At 46.7% G+C, this 26,230-nt stretch overlaps 1 protein-coding gene across 1 annotated transcript in view; it reads right to left on the reverse strand.

Annotated features, from left to right (window-relative positions):
* POR (cytochrome p450 oxidoreductase) overlaps window positions 1-26,230 on the reverse strand; it is a 69,031-nt gene that overhangs the window by 6,687 nt on the left and 36,114 nt on the right. Inside the window, exons 3-5 of the mRNA XM_090276864.1 lie at window positions 5,127-5,175; window positions 2,171-2,299; window positions 315-464 (exon numbers count right to left, since the gene is read on the reverse strand). Of these exons, the coding sequence (XP_090132990.1) occupies window positions 315-464; window positions 2,171-2,299; window positions 5,127-5,175 (328 nt within the window). The remainder of the gene's footprint in view (window positions 1-314; window positions 465-2,170; window positions 2,300-5,126; window positions 5,176-26,230) is intronic.

Raw genomic sequence — 26,230 nt, forward strand, 5'->3', positions numbered from 1 at the left:
AGTGACAAATGCCCCTGAAGCAAAGTAGGGCTGGGGACATGGGAGAAGAAGCTCTCCTAGTACTGGGGTCCAGGGTGGAAGAGGCAGTTGTCCTCTGTCCCATGAGCAGCCTTCCCTAGGGCTCCCTACCACAAGCTCCCCACCAGCCTCCCACTGCCCTCCCACGACCCTGTCCAGACACCTCAGCCTGCTCTCACTGATCAGAATGAGGTGACACCCCTTAGACATGGGGGTCCAGAGGCCCAGGGGAGGCACCGTAGGCTGCCACCTGGGAGCCCACAAGGAGCTACTGTAGGAAAGATGGGGTGACTTACCGCATACTTGACTCCAGACAGGTCCACATCTGTCTCCTGGAGCCAGTCATAGAAGTCCTGAGCATTGTCAGTGGGGTCGCCCTCGCCATAGGTGGCCATGCAGAACACTGCCAGCGAGCTCTCTATCTCTGGCAGGCTGCCCAGGTCGGCCTGGGGAGACAGGGCAGGGCCCGAGGCCCAGCGGCCGTGACTCAGCTGCTCTAGGGCAGGCCTGCAGCCGATGGGGCACAGGCAAGTGAGCCAAAGGTCGAATGGAGGGGGTGCCTTTACAGGCACAAACAGTCTGGGTTCCAGACTACCAGCTGGCACTCAGAATGTGATGACCTGTGCATTAGCCCCGGGCCACCACGATAAATCTCATGTCCCTCAAAGTCCCTGGAGCACAGCAGGGCCTAGGCTCTCACTAATTCCTAGCCAACTGTTCACCCACTCCAAACCCAGGCCTGGAGACAGATAAGTAGTGGTGCCTGTCCCCGAGACTGAAGGCAGGTGTGGAGCAGGTGGAGGGAGGGACAGTGTGGTCTGGGAGGTGGAGTGGCATGAGCAGGAAGCAGCTGGTGCTCAGGACAGTGTGGTTCTGAGGGAAAGAACATCTGTTGTGTTGTTGGAGCCGCAGGAGCAGCCGGCTGATGAGTGGCAGTGACCTCACCAGGGGAGAAGCAGGAAGACAACTCCCTGCAGGCTTCTTCTCAGACCAGCTGCTCAATGCCAGCCTCCTCCCCTCCTGCGTACCTAAGGGTTGGCTCTCCCTCCCCTGTCCACTGCTTCCACCTGTGGCAGTGGGCCTGGCTGTCATTAGCTCTCCTAACCCAGTAACAGGCAAGCACGCTGCTGGAAGTTTCTTGCACTTTGGAGAGCTGCAACCACGCGAGGGGAAGAGCAAGGACAAAGAAGCCAATCCAGGAGAATGAGCAAGGCGAGCCTTCCCCACAGCCCTCAGAGACGGGCTGCGGGCAGCTGAGCCAAAGTCACGACTGAGTTCTGCAGTCAGTCCTGTGGTAGCACAAAGGACTGCGAGGAGGTTGGGGGGGGGGGGGGGTGTGGAGGAAAGGAGGAGGAACTTGGCAGATCCACACAGGGCTTTTCCCAATTTTCGGGTTCTCCTGACCCCTCCCCAAGCTGCACTCTTGCCTCAGCCCTGCCCCTGTTCCTGCTCTGGCCCAAACACAGGAGTCTACGAACTCATTTCAAGCCCTGAAGGAAGGTTCCCAGAGGTGGCCTATCCAACATCCCTCATCTGTAGATGAGGCAAAAAAGGTCCACAGGGGCAGGGGCTTGCCAAGGGTCACATGGGCAGTCAAGGCAGAGCAGGATTAGAGCCCAGATCCCCCTTCAATCTGGCTCCCCTGCCGCTGCAGTTTAGGGGTGGGGTATTGAGATGGAAATAGTTCCTCTCATGACCTGCTGAGACCCTTTCATTTTAAAGCCATGCCCAATCCACTTCTGCTAGCACCCACCCTGCACTTGCAAAGCCCACAGCGTGGAGAGCATGGAAGACTGAGCTTGAGCAGTGCTGGGAGTTCACACATGCACATCTGGGCCAGGGGTTCATTTTTATAAAATTGATTTCATTGTGGTGACAATGGTTAATAAAATTATATAGGTTTCAGGTGTACAATTCTCCAGTATAACTTCTGTATATTGTATTGTGTGTTCACCGCCCCAAGGCAAGTCTCCTTCCATCACCATTTATCCCCTTAAAATGGGTGGCTGTTACTACAAATGACAGGAAACATTCATTTCTGTCTGTCCCTCTGGCTAACTCAGCCCTTTAAGCATCTCCCTGATCCAGAGACGCCTTCCTTAATGTTGCTACAAGAGCTGGGAGGAAGAGCCAGGGTGCAGTGAGAGCTCACCAAGTCATACTCCTCGGGGTCTGCTGCCATGCCCCGCATCCCGTAGCGGTGAGCATCCTTGGACAAGCGGTTGGCAAACTCCTCAGCGGTCCCCGTCTGGGAGCCATAGAACACGATGATGTTTCTGCCCTGGGGAAGGCCAGACACGTGGGGTCAGTGAAGGGCCAAGAAGCACAGGTGTCACTAGAAGCTCCAGGTGACCACAGGGGCAGGCCAGGCAGGTAGGGCACCTCAAGGGCACCTTCTTCCTGCTTCAAGTCCTTTCTAAGTCACTCTGGGGCTAGGGTCTCTGCCACAGCTCCCTGGTGGATGGGTGCAAAGGTGACTTCAGCGATTACAGTAACCTCACACAGCTACTCAAGACTACTCAAGATCACACTTTGGACAGATTTTTAAATGACATGTAAAAAACACAACAGAATGTTCAGTTAAAAATGTGACTGTGTGTGTATATTTGTATGTTTTGTTTATATACACACATACACACACAAAAGAAAGACTGGCCAGAAACATACCAAGAGTCTCTGGGGAACTATGGGTGATTATAAAAGCAATACATATTTATGAAAATGTAGACAAATAGAGAAAGTACCATACAGATTGGCTCACACACTCTTCATCCCACCTTCCTGCTGTGCCTGCTACAGCCGCTCCTGCTCCTGCGAGAGCCCCAACTCTAGTCCCCAGATTCCTCAGCAGCTAGGAATGCAGCAATTAGGCCCAGCCAACTGGATGTGCTTTCCGAGATCTGGGAGGTGGAAGTGAGGCACAGGCTACCTTCTGGTCCCTCTCTGTGGGTGTGAGGCTTCCCTCAGTGGTATCCAGTGCCCCACATCTCTACAGTGGTCTCTGGTTTTTGTACCCAGCCCCAACTGATACGGGTACAAAGGACAAAATGAAACATGCGGATGACAATTGGTTTAAAGTGTTCTCGAACTATATTTCCTGAGTTTTCTACAAATCATTTGAAAGGGTATTTTAAAATAATCACTACAAAAAGTACTGAATAAAGGAAAAAATGCTTATGATACCAAGTTAAGGGAACCTAAGAGGATATAAAATAGTAGCCAAATATTATGTACCTAGGAATAAATAAACTTTGTGAGAAACACACAAGAAACTATCAAGTGGTAAAGGACTCAACCAAATGGAAAGGTACTTTGTTTTTAGAGAAGAGAATTAAACATATAAGATGTCTGTTCTCCCTATATTAATACAGAAATGTATTATGAGCCTAATAAAACCTGAAAATTGACCTATATCAGTGGTTCTCAACCTTCCTAATGCCACGACCCTTTAATACAGTTCTTCATGTTGTGGTGACCCCCAACCATAACTAAAGCATAGTGATTAATCATGAAAATAATATGTAATTATATATGTGTTTTCCGATGGTCTTAGGAGACCCCTGTGAAAGGGTCGGTCGACACCCAAAGGGGTTGCGACCCACAGGTTGAGAACCGCTGATCTATATAGTCACAGAAGCATCGTTTGTAAGAGTTTAAGATTAGAAATATTCCAAGTAACATCAACAGGGAAGTATTTAAAGATATAGAATACTTAACAGTCACAAAATGGAATCATTATGCAGCTACAATACAGAATGAGGAAGGTGTCTTTGAATTGCTATGGCAGGATCTCCGAGATATATCATTAAGTCAGCATGGTCTCTAACAGGGTACACAAGGTCTGTCCAGAAGTATCCAGCCATGTAATATGAAAAATAAGAGACATTTACTAAAGAAGGTACAAGATATAAGAAACACTGTACATAGGACAATGACGCCTCAGTCCCCTTCAAAGTAGACACCTTGGGACCTCACACAGTTCTCCCAATAGCCACCAGCTGCCCCATCGTAAAGGCCTGAATCTCATCTATGGTCTGAAATATCTTCCCTTTCAAAGGTGATTTTAGTTTTGGGAAAACTGAGAAGTCCCAGGGTGTCAAATCTGGCCTCTAGTAGTGGTGCTGAGTCACCTGGGTGATTTGATGTTTTGCAAAAAAAACTGCATGAAATGTGATGCATGAGTGGGTGCGTTGTCATAATGAAGCTGCCAATCATCAGATGCCCACAGCTGCAGCCTTCTGAATCATCCAAATAGTTCCCTCAGAGGAATGTTCAAGCTTAACATAAAATCTGATGCAGATTTGTCACTCTACTCATTGAGTCATTTTGAATGTGACAGCCACACAGTACACATGCTCACTTGACGGCGTCTACTGCCCCCACTGACTAGTACAGTGAAGTCATCATTGTTCACACGTGTGCATGTTCACATGTGTGCATTGCAGTCCACCCTCCTTGGCTGCCAAGTTACATTGATGTCGTGAAAACCATTCTTGATATATTAACAATGGCTAAACTTTTTCCAGACAGCCCTTGTATACTATGCCATTTTTTGTTTTTAAAAATATAAAATGAGAATCTCTGTGTTTTTTGTATGTGCACAAAGGAGCTCTAGAAGGCTCCATAAAATATTAAGAATAGTGGTGATGAGTGGCAGGAACACGAGAGAGGGTTTCCACTGAATAGTTTGTTTTAGATTTTAACCATGTGAATGTCATACCTTTCCATACAATTAAAAATTTAAATAAATGAAAACAAACAGAGATAAAACTGCAGCTGTGCCATGACCACAGCTATGTGAGGTTTACATCTGCTCGTGGACTGAGCCTGGACTGGGAGTGAGGAGATAGGACGGTGTTCTCAGTTAGAGGGGCGGTTCATTCTTATAGTTTGTTCAAGAAGTAAACATTCAAAAAACAAAGTAAACTGTCCCAGCAACAGAGAGCAGCTTTGGGGCTTTGGTACGACGAGAATGTACACATAAGAGAGCCAGGCCTGGGTGCCCACCGCTCTTTCCTGCCCAGTGCAGCTGGCCCCTACTGGATTCCCCTAAGCATCTGCCAGGGCCAAGACTTGCTGGCAAGAGCCCAAACACAGAGCAAACTCACCGTCTTCTTCATCTTTTCCACGAAGCTGCTGTCTTTGACAGAGGAGGTCCTGAAAAACAAAAGTGTCCGATGGGCATGGGATGCCTGCGGCAGCACCGAGGGGCATTCCCCAGTGGGTATGCCAGCAGCGGCCTCTGGTGCAGTGCCAGGGCTGCCAGGCCTCCTCCCCATTCCCTCACAGCGAATCAAAGCCTCTTGAGACACCAACACCTGGCAGAGCCAGGACCCCCAGCCCCAGACAGGCGAGAACAAGAACGGCCAAGGACGTCACTTCCCCATCCTTCAGCAGCCAGAGCCAACAGTCCCCACAGCCTTTTCTCACCCCTGATCCCTGCCTCACACAGCACCCAGGAGTCTCCTAAATATGAGCTTGACCGTGCCACTGCCTGCTTCATTCTCAAACCCTCAGTGGTTCCCATGACCCACAGGATAGGGGTACACGAGTTCCTTCAGAATGTGTCCCCAGCCTTGCCCGGTTCTCCCTGCCACACACCAGTTTCTCCCTGACAGCCCTCAGAACCCTGTCAGCCATCACCTCCACTCAGAGCTTCAGCAGTCTTCCTCGCCCAAAGGTTCCTGCTCTACCTCAAGGCCCTGCCCGAGTACCAATTCCTCTGGGACTCCTAAGCAACCCGCACCTTCCTGCCCCTTCCCTGCACTGGGGCCACATTTCATTGTTTCATTCTCTGTCATCCTGACACTTTCCAGAGCCCGGAACTGGGCTCTACCCCTCATCCACTCAGCAGCACTGCTGGGTCCGGCCAGCACAGCCTCAGGATCTTCTGTCCACCCTCCTCCACCCTGAGACCAGCATCCAGCCCCTCCCTGTCCATTTCCTGTCCTTTCCTTCTCTCTTTCCGTGCCGGCCGTCTAAAGAAGCCAAGTGAGCCTCTCCGAGGACTCTGAGGCTTAAGGCAGCAAGATGGGAAAAACAGAAGATATTTGCAAAATACTATATCTGACAAAGGACTTGCTTGGGTTGAGAATATAAGAAATCCCTACAACTCAATCAGGAAAATCCCTACAAATCAATCCAACACAAAAATTGTCTAAAGACCTGAACAGGCACATTTGTAAAGAGAGCACCTAAACAGCCAAAAACCCTGTGGAAAGGTGGTCAGCATCCATGCCCAGGTGAGGCTGTGGAGCATCCAGGGCTCCCACACACTGTTCGGGACAGGCAACGTGGCACCACCACTCTGGAAGGCTGTCTGACGGTATCTCCTGTAACCCAGCGGTTCACTCGTGGGTACAGGCCTATCACAGCGCACGTGTATCCGTGTACCAAGAGACTGACCACGGACGCTCTCGGCGCGGGAGTCCCCCGCAGGGAACAACCCTGTTGTCCATCAGCAGAAAAGACAAGCTGTGGTGTATTCACACGATGGAACGTCTCCCACTGCAGCGATGAAAAAGACGATCACAGGTAGGAAAGTGAACAAAAGAAAATGTAAAGTATGGAAATGCAGTTTTAGTGACTATTAGAAGGACAAGGATTCTCCTTCACACTGTATATTTTTCTCCCTACCTAAAAAAAAAGAAAAAGATGATCACTACACACACTAACATGAATGAATCTCAGAAACATGATATTGAGTGAGTTAAGCCAGATAGAAGAGTACACATGTAGATTTCCTTATAGAAAGTCCCCAAACAGGCAAAACCGATGTGGGGAGGAGAGTGGGCAAGGTGGCAGGGAGGCTCCTGGGGTGCCGGCACCGATCTGCTCTTTGATCTGGACGGGGAGTACCACTTGTTCACCTGGCAAGAACCACTGATTTGTATGTACCTTTCTGCAGATATTATATTTCAATAAAAAGTTTATATTTATTCCTGGACAGGTGTGGAGGCAATGAGGTGGAGGAGGCCCGGCAGGGGCTCTGGAGCCAGGCAGATCCGGGTGCCATTCCTAGCCTGCCAATTCGCGGCTGAGTGAACTTGAACCAGGAATTCATACTCCTCTACTAGAAAATGGGGATAACCAATCCCACTTCAGAGGTTTTTGCAAAGATCAAACATAGAAAAAGGATATAAAGAACACAGGAGAGCATCCAGCACAAGGCAGGCTCCATAACTTATGGCTGTCACTGGGAGGGGAGTTCTAGCCACTCACCTGGCCACCTCTGCTGCCAGACCACAGCCAACAGCAGAATCTCTGGACAGCCAGAGGATACCACCAAGTCCTCACACAAAAGCTTGTGGTACAGGGTGACAGCGGGTGTGTGCAGCAGGTGCTGAGTATTCCCACAGTTTTTCAAAAGTTAGCTGATGGCTGGCCTCCACACTTGGGCCTTTAAGGGAAGTGGGAGCACCCAAAAGAAACCTGGAATTATCTTCTGAAGGGCAGGCCCCTTGTAATACAGGCTTTCCCTGCTAGGTGAGTGTTCTAGGAACCCATCTGAATCAGTGTACCAGCTGGCGTTGTTGTGAGAGGCTGCATTTGGCCTCAGTGAATTTTTTTGAAGATTCAGTGCATTTGCCCATTTCATGACGGGTGATTTACGAGCACACATGCCCACACCGTGCTGAGTGTTCAGCAGTTTTTGACCAAAAACAGCATGACCCCTGTGCCCCACTCTCCCTAGTCACTTCTCTTACCCCAAGCGATTTTTTGTTTGTTTGTTTCCTTGGATGAAAAAAGTCCTGAAAGAGAAACGTTTTGCTGATATGGAAGAGGTAAAACAAAAAACGGCAGAAGCACTAAAAGGTATCAAAATTGATTAGTTCAAAAACTATTTTGAGCAGTGGAAAAACATCTCAATAGATATACTGCATCAAATGCAGAGTAGTTTGAAGGTGACTAAAGTTTAAACATGTAAGAATAAATACACAATTTTTTCTAAATAAATTCTGGGTTTTCTGCCCCCTCCCCCCCATTTATTTAGCAAATCCTTTTAATGGAGTGGCTAAGATTATCCCAATTTCCAATTCAGACAAGTCCAGCCAAGCAGCTGTGTTTTTTTTTCATGAATAATGGACTGGATCAAAGCAGGGCAGAAAGGAACTGGATGAGGTATGAAGGGGCCCAAAGTCGGCTGTGTCTGGGGTGCGGTGGGCTGAACTAGGACCAGAGGTGAGACGAGGATGGCCTTGGGGAGGGCGCAGGGCCTCCACGTTTCCTCTTCTTCACTGGGGCTCCCTGGAGGCTGCCTAGAGCTCAGTGGCTCCCTTCTGCTTTCAGCCTGCCAGGCAGGGTCTACACGCTGGTCAGAAAAGCTGGCCAGGGGGTAAGGACACAACTGGAGACAGTCAGACACTTTGGCCGTAAAGTGACATGCTGGAAATGTGGGGTCTCAGGGGAGGTGACATCAGATCACACCCAGAAAGCCCCTACCACAAAGCAGGCACATCCCCAACCCCAATATGGGGAGGACTGAGCACCCATTTTATACACAGTTGACAAGAGGCTTGATGGCAGCCCTTGTGCCCAGTCTTCTGGCCAGTAAGTGGCCAGGCAAGGACCAATCACAGCCTGATTCCAAGGTCCTTGCTCTTCCCCTACACCCTCCAGCGCACAGAAATTGCACCAAAGAGAGCAGAGCCAGTAGGCACACGCACGCATGCCACAAGAGCACAGAAGTGATGTTCTTCAGGACTAGAGGCCTGGGCTCTGTGGGAGAATTTACTAAGTGAAGGTTTCTTTTAAGAATGCCTCTGCAAAGCTATTTAGACATGTAACTTTGTAAACATTAAAACGGAAGTTTCATGTTTAAGCCCCCACTGGTTAGTAGGTCCAGGGCTATTAGGACCTACTAACCTATGTAGTATAAAATAGTAGGCTTAGTGTTCAATTATGTTACATGTGGGGCCCTGTGGGAGGCAAAGCCCAGTGCCTGACTTGGCCACTCCAGCTTCTCTCCTCTGTCCTGGAGGCCACGCCAGTGCAGCAGTCCCTCAAGGCACCAGGACGGAGGCAGCTGGGGGCCACCTGGCTAGGCTTTCCCACCCATCGATGGCCTATCCTCACAGAAACCCAGAGGCCCTCCCTCTGACACTGCATTACCCCAGCATCCCCAGGGCAGGCCAGGGCAAGAGCATGACAGAGGCCCTCTGGCCTGCCCCCTTTCTCTTCCCACCCCCAGTTACAACCTGCACTCTGAACGGGTCTTGTGTCTGGACATCTTTCCTACATGTCCAGCTTCTGTCCATGTCCAGCCACCAACAGCTACATCTTCACTACCTTTAGTTGACATGCAGCATAAACTAGAACGCTACATATCTATCCCTGTACTAATACGGCGCGCTCGCCAAAATACACTGGTAGGTGAAGCAAGGTGCATGATGATGTGAACTCTACCACTGTGTTCCTTTTGATTTCTGAGTCATGAGAATATATTACCTACTAAACATGAATCAAATGTAGATCTAAACTGACGGTTAAGAAAACTGTCAGCAACATAGACAAATGTTTCTGATTAAATATTATGAGGAAAAAAGCAGATACAAGACTAAATGCAATTTCTATTTATGTGAAATGTGCAGAACAGGCAAATCCATAGAGACAGAGTGGTGCCAGGGGCTGGGGGAGGGGTTTGCGGAGTGACTGCCTAATGTGGATAGTGTTTCCCTTTAAGGTAATAAAAATAAAATAAAATGAAATTTTTTTTTAATGTACTGATTTTTGAAGGGAGAGAGAGAGGAATGGAGAAAGAGAAAAAAACATTAATTTGTTGGACCACCCATTTATGTATCCTTTGGTTGATTCTTGTATGTGCCCTGACCAGGGATTGAACCCACAAACTTGGCCTATCGGAATGACACTCTATAACCAACTGAGCTACCTGGCCAGGACTGAAAATGTTTTGAATTAGATAGTGAGGATGGTTGTATAGCACTGTGACTATAGTAAAAGCCGTAAGACTGTCTATACACTTTAAAATAGTACAGTGAATTTTAAGGGGTGTAAATTTTACCTCAATTAAAAAATGAAAACAAAGTAAATGCCTTTAGTTGACACCCAAAAAGGCCTAGGCTTGAGTTTTTGGAATATTCACGCAAACGGAACTCTTCTTTCTCAATTTCTCAACCACTGCCAGTCACTGTGTAGAAATGTGGCATGACAATGCAGAGCCAGGAGAAACACCAAGATAATAAACACATCTTCCCTCGCACTCAATTTCTTCCAGGGTATTCTGTATGACTGACAGGAAAGCAAGAATCTGCATCCTTAAAAAATGGAGTGTACACTATTAATTAATCACAGAAAAAGGATGTGAAGAGAAATATACCAGCACCTTGACAGAGAATAGTAAAGGTTTAGGATAACAGGTAAGATGATTTCTGTAATTCCCTAATTTTTGTTTTCCACATTATTTTTATAACTAAAGAAACATTTTATAGTTTAAAAAATGGCGCGGCAACTCAGATGTCTAAAAATAGGGGAGAGGCAGCAACTGGCAATGCCTAGCACTGAGCAACCCAACATTCTGTCAGATTCTGGGGCGGTCAGTCCTGAGTCCTCTGCCCAGCAGGAAGCTGGCAGAGGGGCCTGAGATGGCCTTTGGAGGGCTTCCCTCCACCCCCGAGAGGGCCTGACATCAGCTGAAAAGCCAACTCCTATCTCTTCTGAAAGGGCAGGGGCTTCCATAGAAGCTACATCTGGAAGAAGGTGGGTTTGAAGACTTGTGAAGAAAGGGACAAGAAGCACGCCCAGTGCCCACTGAATGCGGGGCCACTCCTCCGTCCACAGGGCCTGCCCAGCAGCCTGGGGTGGGGAGGCCCTGTGCCAGCACCACGGACGTCTAGCACTGTGGGCATGACATTAAACAAGGCGGCCTCTACCTTCCAAGGGACAGTCACTGGGGAAAGACAGACCCCAAGGAGAATCATGGCGGGATTGGGAGGGGCCCCACATCAGGTGCAGAGGCTCAGTTCAAACACTGGTTCTGCCACCAAATGGGCCTGTCACAAGTCATGGCCTCCCAAGGCCAGAGAGTCCTCTTACTGAAAACACTGCATTTTGGCTTCTGTAGACTTCCAGTGCCTTGCACAGCACCTGGAGCTTGGTTAGCTCTCAGGGATAAAAGGGGCATTCTCTAGAAGAATGAGGCTGTTTGGGTCACTCTGTGATTTCCAAGGCCCACAGGTAGCTAAGACCAAAATGGGTGGATCAGAGGGCCCGGGCCACAGGGCTTCAGAGGAGGCAGGCACCAAGACTGGGAAAACCAGGAAAGGCCTCTCAGAAGAGCTGAGCTCTAGCCACAGGGCTTCAGAGGAGGCAGGCACCAAGACTGGAAAAACCAGGAAAGGCCTCTCAGAAGAGCTGAGCTCTAGCTTCAGAGACAAAACGGCTCCCAAGAGAGAAAGCCATGGGAACTGACCACAGACAGGCTCCTACATGAGGCCCATGCAGCTGGTGGGGAGCTCAGCTCTGGCCCTGGGAGCAGGGGCTGTGGGAGGAAGGCCTCAGTGTGGCCTCCGGAAGCAGCTGCACCGGGAGGGAGTCCCAGGCTGGCAGCTCTGGGAGCAGAGACGGGAGCCCTCTAGGCAAGTCTGGCTGGGAATATCAGAGGCAGGCAAGAGGGCTAGCCCTGCCTGTCCCTGGAGGAAGGGTTCTTCCAGGAAGCAGGAGCACTTCTGAAGGCCTGTCCTTGTCTCTTCACTAGCTTCAACGCCTGGGGAAAGGAAGTACACTCCCACCCTCTCCCCTTAGCTCCAAAGGTGGCTTCCAGGGATCCTGGGCAGACCGAAGTCCAGGAGAGGAAAAAAAGAACCTGAGTGGACTGCGGAAGACCTCATGCCTTTAGTCACTGCCACAAACACGTGCAGTTTCCTGTTCTTACTAGTTACACCTGGCAGGCTGGGGCACAGCAGATCAAGTCTCCCCACGGCAAGGCCCGGCTGCTCAGCCCACACTGGCCCACCCGAGTGCCCGTGACTGGCTTTACCCCACTGGACAGCTTCACACTGAAGTTTGCCCACAGAACCTGATCTTTCACAGGCAGAGGGGTCGGTGACTGGGGCCTTCCTGGTTCCTAGTCCTTATCCTCACCTTTGAAGCAAAAAAAATGCAGCCTACAAATCTGGACCTAAGGGCCAGCAGTGCCCTTGTCCAGCCAAGCCCCCTGAGGATTGCCCCCAACTGTGCGGTCAACTCTACACAGCACCTTCTTCATGCCTCCAGGGCATCCCTGCCCAGGAAGAACTCCCCTCCAAGTACAGGTGTCAGGTGTCCCTTAGCCAGAGGGACACTGACACAGTCTCCTGTCAGGGACACTGTTTGGAACTGACCTTTTCAGGGTGGGCTCGTCCTGCAGAGATGAGTATGTGCACCCCATAGTTTCTCGCTTCCAGCTCCAGGACTTAAGGAAGAAGGCAGGTTATAGCTCTCTCCTGGAAACGCGCAGGGAGCCAGCAGCTAGGAAGTCGGGTTCTGTCCATCCTCTACACAGGGTTGGCTGGGTTTGTTAACTCTTAAAGTGCCCCTGGATAACCCAAAGTCCTCTTGGAATCTCGCTGAGTCCCTCCGTGCATCTGTCCCCATTAGCCTGAGAACACTGAAACATCTGGCAGTTCCAGCAGGGAGGAACCAGGATTCTGGGCTGAAACCTCCCGTGATCCCCTGCGTTTGGGCACACACCCCTCCTCCTTCAGTATGGACCAAGGGAAGGAGAAAACCTTCCCAACCCCAACTCGGGTCTCCTTGGAAACTGTTTATATCAGAGCTCTTTCTCCCCACATCCCCCCGCCCCCTTTCTCATTTGGAAAAAAAATAAAATAAAAGGAAGTCATGGAGGCTGAATACAGCTCTTCTAGACACTAGAAGGCAGTTGTGCAGGTTGCTATGGCAGGGCCATCTCTCCATAAAGGAAGCTGCATTGACCCTGCTACCAGGGAGCCTCAGGATCATATTAAATTAGATCTGGTTCCCCTCTTTCTCCCCACTAAACAAAACAAAAAAACTGTGGGCAACAGAGCCTAAGACACTAGTCTTAGCCTATGTCACCTGGGAGCATACTGTGCACTGTGAAACCATCACACTGCGCGGTGTGGGGACTGCCTGGAAAGGTGGTCACTGCATTTGCTGCTGAGATGTTTCGTCTTAAGGAGCGCCCCCCTTCAAAGAACCCAAGTATACACAGCCCGGCACGAGGCCGCAGCTGGCCCAGGCTCTGAGCCCAGAGACCATGCAGCCGCAGAATGAAGCACGAAAGGTTCCAATTAGAGCTCTCTACTCCTAAATTGGGAGCAGAAGTCTCTCTGGTTCAGGCTTCAGAAGTCAACTGGCGCCTGCTGTGTGGGAAAGACGAAAGGGAGGGCGGACAAAAGCACCGAGTCACTTGGACAGAGATGAACCAAGATGTCCTGGGGTGATTCATTTGTTTCCGGTCCTGGGCAACACTCAGAAGGATTTCTGAAAAGTGCAACTGAAACTTAATTTTCTGTGCAGCAGAACTAACTTCCCCTGCCCTTGGAGACACACGGGACAGCAGCTTTTGAACAGCTCCCTCCCACAGCCCAGTGTGTAATGTAAAGGCGGGTCCTCCCCTCCCCCGGCGCAGTCAGAGCAGACAAGCGCTGAGACAGGACACCCGATGGCTGCAGAGCTGTGCAGCAGGCTGGCGGGCACAGGATACACTTCGACTTTGAGGCCTCTACCGTGGGAAGATGGCTGCACCAAGCGGGCCCAGGTTTCTTTCCATTGGCAACACAGTCCCAGAACCTTGGGGCCGAAAGCTGTTGGCTTGGAAGAGCTGCCTTTCATGAAAACAAAGTGGTTTGCTAATGCTTAAATAAAAACAACAGCAGCTCTCTCCACTGACGGGGCTAGAACAGAAACCAGCACTGATGGAGAGCAGGGTGGAAGGTGTCCCGGGGACAGCGGGCCTTCGGCAGGTTGAAGGTTAAAGCAGGAGTGGGAGGCCACGGTCAAAGACAAAAAAGGGAATGGGAACTACTACTTAGTGAGTGCCAGCGAGTACTCAAAAAGCTTTATATTGTATTTCATTGAATCCTCCCCAGCTTATGAACTGGCTAAGGGTTTTTACGCCCATTTGACAGCTGAGGAGAGTGAGGCTCGGGGTGAAGCGGTAACTCAATTCCAGGAACAGCGGTCCAGCACCTGTGGTTCATGCCTGCCCCAACTGGGCACGGCTGTGCCTGCCCGTCCCAACCTGCCAGTCAAGGCACAGAAGTTCCTGGTGTGTCCCTGGGCACATTAAAAAAGCACACTGCACAGACCTTCCCAGGCATCCTGGGTCCTTGTCATCTGGGGTCCTCTGAGCTTTGAGTGGGCTACTGTTTTCCTCATGGCTCCCCCCACACCCATCCCCCAATATAGCCTTCAACATGTATCCACCAAAACAAGGACCCCATAGCCTGCCAAGACCCAGGCTGCCTGCCCTCCCAACACTGCAGGGCATTCTTTGGCCTCTCTCTTCTGAGCCCTAAAGACCACTTGGCCTGTAAGTTGTTAGGCAGGGCTGTTGCTATTGCACAGGAGAATGAAGAGACTGAGGTGCAAGGAACGGCTCAAGGATATTCAGCCCATCAGTGGCAGAAAGAAAAACTCATATCCTCTGATACCCATATGACCTGATTCTTGTCACAAAGTGGCCCTGTCATCATATGCAGTCAAAGGGGAAAGGGAAGAAAGCAGAGTAGCTGGGGAGATAAGGATGGGGCCAGGGTCGGGAGTTAGCAGAGTGCAAAGGTTTGGGAAGAGAGCCCTGAGACACCAGCACCAAGTGCCCCAATGACGTCCAGCAAGGTCAACAGGTCCACTGATGCTCAGCTCTGCATCACTCTCCCAGACAGCCCACTGTCGAAGCTGCAGGCACTAGCCAGAATGGCAAAACACCCCAATCTCATCAGAGAACAAAAGAAGGAAAGGCAGCTGAAGTCCCTCAGTGATCAGGTGGCAGTGGAAACCCCTGGCCTGTGCTCACAGGGGCAGCATGAATATCCTGAGCCCATTTCCATGGGTGGTGGGAACCATCAGGTATGGTTCGCTTCTCCTAGTGCTTTTGTCTGGCAGAGCTAAGAAATCCTTTATAGAAAGAAACCCTAAACTAGATGTGGAAAGAACTCTAGCTCACTTTCCATTTGTTGGTACTCAAAAGATAAAGACAGATAGAAACTATACCAGCAGCCTTGACGCCTAGCTTTCCCAGATCTTTTGTGCAGAGTTAAATCCCCAAATAAAAGTCACATAGGAAAATGAGCTCTTTTGTGGTTTTTCAGAAGCAACCCCCAGTGGGATGCAATAAGCAAAATCCGGACTGTGGGAAACTGAAACAAATGATCTGGTTTCTTCAAAAATGCTTCATGGAAAAAACAGGGATGGGAGAGAAGCACATGAACTGAGAGACTTCCCGTCATGTTAAGTAGCCAGGCACAAAAAGCTGTAGCTACATGCAAATTACATTTGAGAAAAGGTAAAACTACAAGGACCAAAATGAGATCAGTGGTTGCTGAGGTGGAAGGGAGGGGGTACCAACTTCAAAGGTACCTGGGAGGAGCTTTTGGGGATGATGTAATATTCTGTATCATGATTGTAACACTGGTTACACAACCGCATACATCTCAAGACTCAACAAAATGTACACTTAAATATGTGTTTTACTTAAGTTTTCTTAAAAGGCTAATTTTACTGCATGTAAATTATTCCTTAATATACCTGACCCACCCCCACCTTCCAAGCTTTATTAGATTTATTAACCAATTGTAACATATGTGTCTTGTTTAGACCCTAATTTTTTAAAAAACTGTTTAAAAAATGTATGTCAATCAGGGAACTATGAACAAATGCTGACTATATCACAATGCTGGAATTTATTGTTGACTTTTAGGAGTATGATACTTTAGGAGTAAGTTATGTTTAAAAAGGGGAGTCCCTGAACTTTATAGGACTGAAATATTTTCATATTTCCATATAATTTCATAAGAAATATTTCCAATTTCCTATGAAATCATATTTTTTATTCATAATTCCTATGGACTATATGATTAACTATAAAATTATGATTGATTCAAGAGAATCCAGGAGCAGTGGGGAGAAGAAAACAAGATTGGTGAAGAAGAGGGTAATCTTTTTCTTTATTAATGACTTATTATTTATGCTATTACAGCTGTCCCCCCAAATTTTCCCTCTTCCTCTCCCTCCACTCAGCCCACCCTCTACTGCCATAGTCAATCCCCTAACTGTTGTCCATGTCCATGGGTCCTTTAAACAGGTTCCTTGACTAATCCCTTCACCGTCTTTCAATCAGTCCCCACCTTCTCCCCTCCCCTCTGTCAGTCTAGTCCATGATTCTACGTCTGTGATTCTGTTTTTCTCATTAGTTAATTCTGTTCATTAGAGTCCTCTTGTAAGTGAGATCATATGGTACTTGTCTTTCACCGCCTGGCTTATTTCACTTAGCTTAATAATCTCCAGTTCCATCCATGCTGTTGCAAAAAGTAGGAATTCCTTTTCTTTCTGCTGTGTAGTATTCCATTGTGTAAATGTACTAGTTTTTTAATCCACTCATCTACCGCACTTAGGCTATTTCCAAATCTTGGCTATTGTAAATAGCGCTGCTATGAACAGAGGGGTGACAAGTTCTTTTGAATTGGTGTTTAAGGACTCTTAGGGTATATTCACAGCAGTGGAATCTGTGAGTCAAAAGGTAGTTCCATTTTTAGTTTTTTTGACAAAACTCCATACTGTTTTCCACCGTGGCTGCAGCAGTCTGCATTCCCACCAACAGTGTATTAGGGTTCCCTTTTCTCCACATCTTCGTCAGCACTTGTTGATTTGCTAATGATGACCATTTTGGCTGTTGTGAGGTGATATCTCATTGTGGTTTTAATTTGCATCTCTCTAATGGCTAGTGATGTTGAGAATCCTTTCATCTGTCTATGGGCCCTCTGTATGTCCTCCTTGGAGAAGTGTCTATTTGCCCATTTTTTAAATTGGATTATTTGTCTTCCTGGTGTTGAGTCATATGACTTATTTATATATTTTGGAGATTAAACCCTTATCTAATGTATCATTGACAAATATGTTCTACCATACAGTTGGTTCCCTTTTCATTTTGATGATGGCTTCTTTAGCTGTCCAGAAGCTTTTTAATTTGATGTAATCCCGTTTATTTCTTCCTTTATTTCCCTCGCCCTAGGAGATATATTGGCAAAAATACTGCTATGTGAGATATCTGAAATTTTACTGCCTATGTTTTCCACTAGGATTTTTATGTTATCACAACTTATATTTAAGTATTTTATCCATTTTGAGTTTATTCTGGTATATGGTATAAGTTGGTAGTCTAGTTTCATTTTTTTGAGTGTACCAGTCCAGTTCTCCCAACATCAGTTTTTGAAGAGACTATCTTTACTCCATTTTATGCTCCTGCTCCCTTTGTCAAATATTAGTTGACCATATAGACCTGGGTTTATTTCTGGGCTCTCTATTCTGTTCCATTGATCTATATGTTTGTTCTTAGGCCAGTACCGTACTGTTTTGATTACAGTTCCCTTGTAGTATAGTTTGATATCAGGTATTGTAATCCCTCCAACTGAGTTCTTTTTTCTCAAGGTAGCTGAGGCTTGTTTTCGGAATATTTGTTCTAGATCTGTAAAACATGCCAGTGGTACTTTAATAGGAATTGTGTTGAATCTAGAGCTTGCTTTGGGTAGTATGGATATTTTAATGCTGTTAATTCTTCCAATCCATGAACATGGTATATCTTCCATTTCTTTTTATCTTCCTCAGTTTCTTTCTTCAGTGTCCTATAGTTCTCCAAGTACAAGTCTTTTACCTTTTTGGTTAAATTTATTCCTAGGTACTTTATTTATTTTTTGTTGCTACAGTAAGTGGGATTTTTTCCCTTAGTTTCTCTTTCTGATAGTTCATTGTTGACATACAAAAAAATACCATCAATTTCTGAATATTGACTTTGTATCCCTCTACTTTGCTGAATTCACTCATTAGGTCAAGTAGTTCTTTTGGTGGAGCCTATAGGGTTTTCTATGTATGCTATCATGTTGTATGTGAATATAACAGCTTTACTTCATCCTTTCCAATTTGGATGCTTTTTATTTCCTCTTGTCTGACTGCGATGGCTAGGACTTCCAGTAGTATGTTGAATAAGAGTGGTGAAAGCAGACACCCTCGTCTTGTTCCTGATCTTAAGGGAACTGCTTTTAGTTTGTGGCCACTGAGTATGACACTGGCAGTTTTTTTGTATATGGCCTTTATTATGTTGAGGTATGTTCCCTCTATTCCCACTTTGCTAATTTTTTTGTTTTATCATAAATGAGTCTTATACTTTATCAAATGCTTTTTCTGCATCTATTACTATGATCATGTGATTTTGTCTTTCATTTTGTGTCTGTGATTTATTACGTTTATTGATTTGCAAATGTAGTACCATCCTTGCATCCCTGGAATAAATCCTACTCGATCACGCTGTACGATCTTTTCAATGTATTGTTGGATTTGGTTTGCTAATATTTTGTTGAGGATTTTAGCATCTATATTCAAATGGCCTGCAATTTTCTTTCTTTGATGTGTCTTTACCTAGTTTTGGAATTAGGATAATATTGGCCTTGTAAAGAGTTTGTGAGTCTTCCCTCTTCTTGATTTTTCTTTTTTCTTTTCTTTTTCTTTCTTCCTTTTTTTTTTCTTCTTGTGTGTGTGAATAGCTTGAGAAAGATCAGTGTTAGTTCTTTGAATGCTTGGTTAAATTTGCCTATGAAGCCATCTGGTCCAGAGCTTTTGTGTGCCAGGGGTTTTTTGATTATTGCTTCAATTTTGCTAGTTGTTACTGGTCTATTCAGGTTTTCTGCTTCTTCCTGATTCAATTTTGGAAGATTGTATGCTTCTAGAAATGTATCCATTTCACCCAACTTGTCAGTTTCTTGGTGTATAGTTCATAGTAATTTCTTACAATTTTTTGTATGTTCATGGTATCAGATGTTACTTCTCCTCTTTCATTTCTGATTTATTTGGGTCCTCTTTCCTTTTTTCTTGATAAGTCTGGTTAGAAGTTTGTCAATTTTGTTTATCTTTTCAAAGAACCACCTCTGGATTCACTAATTTTTTGAATTGTGTGTGTTTTTTTTGTTTTTTTAGTCTCTATGTCATTTAATTCTGCTCTGATCTTAACTACTTTCTTCCTTCTACTCACTCTGTATTTAGTTTGTTGTTGTTCCTCTAGTTCTTTTAGATACAGGGTTAGGTTGTTTATTTGAGACATTTCAATTTTCTTCAGGTAGGCCTGTAATGCTACGAACTTCCCTCTTAGTACTGCCTTCATTGTGTCCCATAGGTTCTGGGTTGTTGTGTGTTCATTTGCATGCAGCTGCTTTGATTCCCTGTCTTAGTACCATAGTCTATTGTAGAAAAGGCACCTGTAAATTGTGTGGAGTGGAGCCTAGGTAATCGCCAGGGTGGGGCAACCTGCTGCACTGCTTTGTGCTCTGTGTTGGGGGAGGGCTCAGAGAAGGGACAATGCTGCTGCCTGGTTTCTGTGTGTTTGCTTGGCACTTGCCCTATTTCCAGTCATTTCTCTTATTCCCCATATATGACTGATGCCCTTCCAGCTGTATGCCCTGTGTGTAGATTCTAAATCTGTGCAGGCGCTTTAAGCAGTCTCCTGAAAATCTGGCAGTTTCTTCCACTGTCCCAACCCCCACTGGTTTTTACAGGCAGAAAATATAGGGATTTCTCTTTCTAGCACTGGAACCCTGGGCTGTGCGGTCTGGCCTGGGACTGGGATCGCTCGCTCCCAAGGTGTCTCTCCTGACTTTTATCCCCCACAGGTGAACGCGGGGCTGCCTGTCCCACCTCCGAGCGCCACACCGAGTGCCACACCGTGCCTCCTCACCTCTGCACCCATCTCCGAGTCTCCGCCCCTCCGACCCATCTGGATGACTGTGGCTTCTTTAAATCCTTGGTTGCCAGACTTCCACACAGCTCGATTTTCTGATAGTCCTGGGTGTTCTATGTTTTGAGGTCTAGTTGTAATTCTTTCTGTGGTTGTGTGAGGAGGTGAAGCATGTTTACTTGTGCCTCCATCTTGACCAGAAGTCTTGGCTTTTTTTTCAAAGGAAGCTATATGTCTAGGTTTTATGTGAAATCGCCTAACTCTTCACTTAAAAATTTAAAAATACTGTGTGAGACAAACCCAGCCTCTGGGTCAATTTGCCATAGAGGTAGCCACTCATACACATTTAGCATTTACTAATTCAACAGCCATTCTTTGAGTACCTTCACTCTGACAGGCCATGTGCCAAGCTAAGGACCCAGTCAGGAATGGATGCTATCTCAGCACCATAGGAGGAGAAATAGAAACAAATTCCTGTCCAACGAGAGGGGTGCTTAGGGCAGAGTGCTGTACTACATGCATGAGGTAAAGTGTGTGGGGTTTCAGACAGGCTCCTGGAGCTTCAGATTCCTGTGGGAACCGTCATTCCCCTTTGATCAGGAGCTCCTTGGGGCAGAATGCTCTGTCCAGAGGTACAAGCTGACCAAAGGCTGAGGAGTGAGTAGAAGTACATATGAAAGAGCCACTTTTTATTTATCATTAAGAGAACGTGTCATTAATTGCCATTAAAAATAGTTCAAAAGATCTCCCTGGGCAAGAAAATAATGTTCATGAATTAGAGCCTCAATCTTATAAAATGTCAATTAATTAATAGATTCAATCCAATCCCAACTAAGATCTCAGCAGGGGTTTTTTTTGTTTGTTTTTTTAAAATTATTTATTTGGTTTTGGTAGACACTGACTGAGTCTGAAAGGTATATGGAAATATAAAAGACCCCAAAAAGCCATGAGAATCTTAGAAGAACAAAGCCAGAGAACCTAGCCCACTAGATATCAAGACAAGAGTTACTATAAAATCATAGAAAATTCAATACTGTGGTAATGCTGAAAGGATAGAAGACAGATCAATAGAACAGAACAAAGTCTAGAAATTGACCGCCACATATATTGTCACCTGACTGATAGCAACAGTGACAATGAAGTGCAGTGGGAAAAGAATGAGCTATTTTAATAAACGGTGCTGGGCTGAGTGAGTACCCATGAGGAAGAAAAATAATCTTAAAGCACCTCACATAATTCATCAGTGCCAAATTGATTTCAGCTGGATGGCAGAGCTAAGTTTAAATCTGCAACAATGATGCTCTTACAAAAAAGAACATCTTCATGACCATAAAATAAGTAAAGACCTCTTAAACTGGGCACAAAAACATTAACTGTAAAGGTCAATCAGAATGTTGACAAATTGGACTAAATCAAGAACTTCTGATCATCAAAAGACATTATTAACAGAGTAAAAAGGCAAGTTACAGAAGGGAGATGATATTTACACTACATTAATCTAACAAAGGACTTCTATTTAGAATACCAAGAACCCTAACAAGTCAACAAGAAGACCGAGAACCCTATAGAAAAAAATGAGCAAAGTCTTGAACAGACAGACCATCGCTAAGGAACATACCTAAATGGCCAATAAACACATGAAAAGGTCATATGTGATCAGAGAAACACGAATTCAAACAGGATACCACCTATTGCCCATTTGAATGGCTAAAATGTAAGAATGGGAAGCTAGTGAAACACCATATGCTGATGGTAGGACTCGACATGGTATAAGAGCATTGTACTTTCCCCATGACCCAACCAATTCTACCTCAAAACACATGCCTACCTATAATACGTCCGTATGGGAACCAAAATACATGTATGAGAATAAAATGTTCACCGCAGACTGGAAACAATCTAAACATACATCCTTAGCAGGAATAAATGGTGATTTATTCACACAATGGAATACTATGCAGCAACGAGAATGAAAGAACAACTGCACACAATTTAAATAAACCTCAGGACAGCATGGAGAAAGAGCCAAAGAATACACATTCTGTGACATCAACAACACTCATCTGTGCCACAAAATGTCAGGAAGGTGGGTGACCTGGGGGTAGAGTAACTGGAGGAGGTATTGTAGCTTTTTTTTTTTTTTTTACCTGAGAGCTGGTTACATGAGTGTGTTTATTTTGTGACAAACAACCAAACGGTGGACTTAAGATCTGTGCACATTTATGTCTGTGTGTTATATACTGCAGTGAAAAGCTTACGAACAAAGCAAAGGTGGCCTTCCAGAACCGACCTGCCCCCTAAGGCCGCCACCTGTCTCCCACTCATCTCCACAGGTTAGCCCTGGGGACCAAGAATGGAATGCTGTGTGGGGTAACCCTGCTGACCACCGCTCTCAATCAGCCTTTACAAATATATTTTAAGACTTTTTAAATTTTTACTTCACTGTCTTCTCTCTAAAAGCCTTGATTTCTTTTCTCCTATTGCCCCCATCCCCAAATCTCCTAAATTTGGGTTTTGCTGACCTCCCTGGCCCCATCAGCTTACTCCCAGAGGAATCCTCGCCCTCCCTGTCATGGCCCCTCCCTCTCCTTCCCAAACCTGCTCCAGAGCCTGTGTGCCTTGTCAGCCTCACTGTCAATGGTCCCTCCTGGCTTCTCCACACCCAATCAGGCCCCCACAGCCCATCAGTTGCGCCTTCACTGTACTTTGCCCCTTGGGATCTATCCTCAGGCCTCATCATCTCTCTGGACCACTTCCTGAAAAGCCCCTCAGCCTGCCTCCTGCCTCCCGACTGCCCTCCATCCACCACCATTATATCCTATATTGGGCCCTTCTGAAATCAAGGTCTGATCATTTCACTGTTCTACAAGAATACTCCAGTTGGGCTCCAGCTTTCCTTTTCCACACCCCTAGCCTCATCCCATCCTGAACACATACCCTCACGATCCCACCAAATGGAGCACTGCCATTCTAACACATCACGTGGTCCTCCCTGAGCCTCAACCACAGCCTGTCAACTCCTACTCAACTCAAACATCACCTCCTCCTGAAAGTCTTCCATAACCCCAAGTCAGAGACCATCCCTGGCTCCTCACAAGTGTGCTTTCCTTTTCAGAGTCCACTCCAGATGGATCTCTTCTTGTGACTGCCCTTCCCATAGGACTGGAAGGCAGGGACTCTGTTTTAGTGAAATGTCTGTCGCAAGGGCTTTGCACAAAGTCTTATATAAACATATGTCTGACTTGATGGATCCCAGGATATTAGCCAGGATTTCACCACCATCACCTCCCACCCCATCGCCTCTTTCTACCAGAGGTTGTGTAGCTTCCAAGTGTTTCACTTGAGTTGCTATCAACATTCTAATCCCACAGTGTTGCTTCTGAGATGGAATTCTGCCCAGAAGGAAAGTTAGGCAAAGTGTACTCTGACAGGTGTATTAAACCCTGTCTTATCCCTATCATGGAGGGCAAACACTGTCTCAAATACCCTCCTGGACTAATGCTGATTTTGGCTCAGAGAACAAGCTCCAGGATCCAGAAGGGTCCACAGGTGGTGTCTCTGTCAGCCAGCCACTCATGGACAGTGGCAGCAGAGGGCATCTGGGCTCCAGAGGTTATGAAAGTCAAATCTAGAATGTTGATGAGGGCCCTGGAGGCCAGCACACCCAGGGTCAGGGGACTGCAGGTATGTGTCCTATGCCTCCATGCTGTTCACAGTGCTTGCTGGTCAGACATAGTTGGTTCCAATGATTTTGGTTCCATTGGTTTGGTTTTTAAAAATATTCATGCCAACACAGTGTCCCAAATGGCTGAGCCCTTAAAGGTCCTTAAAACACTAACTAGAAGCCACCAGAAATCATGGTGCAAATTCCTGGTGTAGCCTTGGGCCACACACTGTCCCCACACTAAGCCCATCGCACCCCACTAACCTGGTATGTAAAGGAAGCTCTGTGCTGTGGCAGAAATCACCTGTGCTCAATAAAAATAAGTAGTCAGGGACCATGCTGTGGGATATTTTTTTTTTAAAGATCTTATTTATTTATTTTTAGAAAGAGGGGAAGGGAGAGAGGAACAGAAACATTGGTAGATGTGTGAGAGAAATAATTGGTTGCCTCTCACACGCCCTCAACTGGGGACCTGGTCTGCAACCCAGGCATGTGCCTGGACTGGGAATCGAACCTGTAATCTTTTGGTTCGCAGACCGGTGCTCAGTCCACTGAGCCACACCAGCCAGGGCCATGCTGTGGGATTTATAGTGGAAGGTCCAGGCTTGTGGTCCAGTTGTATCAGCTAAGTAACCTGAGTCTGTTTTCTCATCTCTGAAATGGAATATTAACAACATCTAAGAGAAAGAAGGCAGTATGGCTCTTATGAGTTAGGTGGCCCTAAGCAAACTCCTCAATCACCAGCACCTCAGTTTCCTCATCTGAAAAATGGGATTATAATGTCTTCCTTAAAGGTCTCCTGACTTCCAGCCAAGATGGAGGCATAGATAGACACGCCGCATCTCCCTCCACAACTAAGAAGGAATACAACTACCTCAAAACTAGAAACAACCAGAAGTTCCAGAAAATCAAAAGTGCAAGGAAGTCCAGCAAACAAAGATATAAAAAAGAAATACTCATCCAGACAGGTAGGAGGGGCGGAGAGGACACGGTGTGGTGGTGGCAGCAGCGGCAACAGCAACAGGCCGGTGGAAAGTTCAGTCACACGTTTTAAAAAGTCAGGAGGGACACCTGGGGAGTGCTCCCAGCTCCTCATCAGAGCAGCTCACTGCCCCAGTTCTGGGGAAAATGAAGCCTCACTGCTCCTGACTGTGCAAACCAGTGGGGGTTGAGACGGAGGCAGAAACTGCCGGTCTCTCAGCAGAATCTGCTTGTTTAAAGGGCCCCCATAGACCTAGAATATCCGCAGATCCACCCACTCCGGGAATGACAGCCAGGGCAGCAGCTAGAGGGGCGCCAGTCTGGTGCAGAAGTGGGAGAGGTGCCTGGAAGAGGGGCGTGTGCTGGGCTGGCGGCCTTCTTCCCTCTCCCCCGCATACAGCGCGCTGTGCTGTCCAGCTGTGCTGTCTGCAGCAGCAGCAGGGATGGCGGCAGGACCGCGGTAAGCACAGACACCTGTATTTAAGGGGAGGTGAGAAGTGCCTGGGGAGCACCCCTGGCTGCAGACCAGACCTGTCAGCTTGTGTTTCCAATGCCGGGAAAGCAGACCTCCATTGCCTCAGACTGTGAGGGCTGGAGGGTGTGAGGACGGAGCAGGAGGCTCCTGGTCTCTCAGTGGACAGTGAACGGCAGGAATCCATCTTGGACCCTGAATCCCACAGAAAACACCACAGCGTGGTGAGACGGGTCGCCTGGTTGTGATGAATGCACAGGGCTCCACCCTCTATAGCATAGGAGGTGTGACAGTCCTGCCCAGGAAGCAAAGGTAAACACAAAACTGTTCAAGATAGCACAGATCATGATAGAGATCCTGGTGACACAGCTGACCAGACAGCAAATTTCTAATCTAATGAAGCAACAGGTAGGAAATCTTTGAGGCACAGTTCAGAGCTTTGGTTATAAAAGCGCTTACAGACATAACAGCAGATCTTAAACAAGACAGGGAAGGAATGAAAGCTAGTCCTGCTGAAATGAACAAAAACACATATGAAACTTGTGGTGAGGGAAAGAAAACCAGGGATCAAATCAACAAATTGGAACATAGGGAAGGAACAGTCAATCAGTGCAGAAACAGGAAACAAGAAGTGAGGAAAATGAGGAGAGGATCAGAAACTTATTGGACAGCTATAAGTGGGCCAACATCCGAATCATAGGGTTGCCAGAAGTTGAAGAAGAAGAACTAGAAATTGAAAAATTATGTGAAAAAATAATGAAGCAGAACTTCACTAACTTGGGGAAGGAAATAGACTTACAGGTCCAGGAAGCACAGAGAGTTCCAAAACAACTGGACCCAGGGAGAACCACACCAAGAGAAATTATAATCAAAATGTCAAAAATTAAGGATAAACAGAGAATCTTAAAGGCAGCAAGAGAGAAGAGAATTACATACAAAGGGGTCCCAATAACACTGTCAGCAGACTTCTCAAAAGAAACTCTGCAGGCAAGAAGGGACTGGCAAGAAATATTCAAAGGAATGAAAAGCAAAAACCTACAACAATGATTACTCTATCCAGCGAAGCTGTCCTTCAGAATAGAAGGGCAGAGAAAGTGCTTCCAGGACAAAGTAAAACTGAAGGAGTTCATTAGATCCAAACCACTGTTATATGAAATGTTAAAGGGACTTGTTTAGG

This window comes from Furipterus horrens, unplaced genomic scaffold, assembly GCF_987537825.1.
Source record: "Furipterus horrens unplaced genomic scaffold, mFurHor1.1.pri manual_scaffold_5, whole genome shotgun sequence".
In the NCBI taxonomy this organism is placed as follows: domain Eukaryota; kingdom Metazoa; phylum Chordata; class Mammalia; order Chiroptera; family Furipteridae; genus Furipterus; species Furipterus horrens.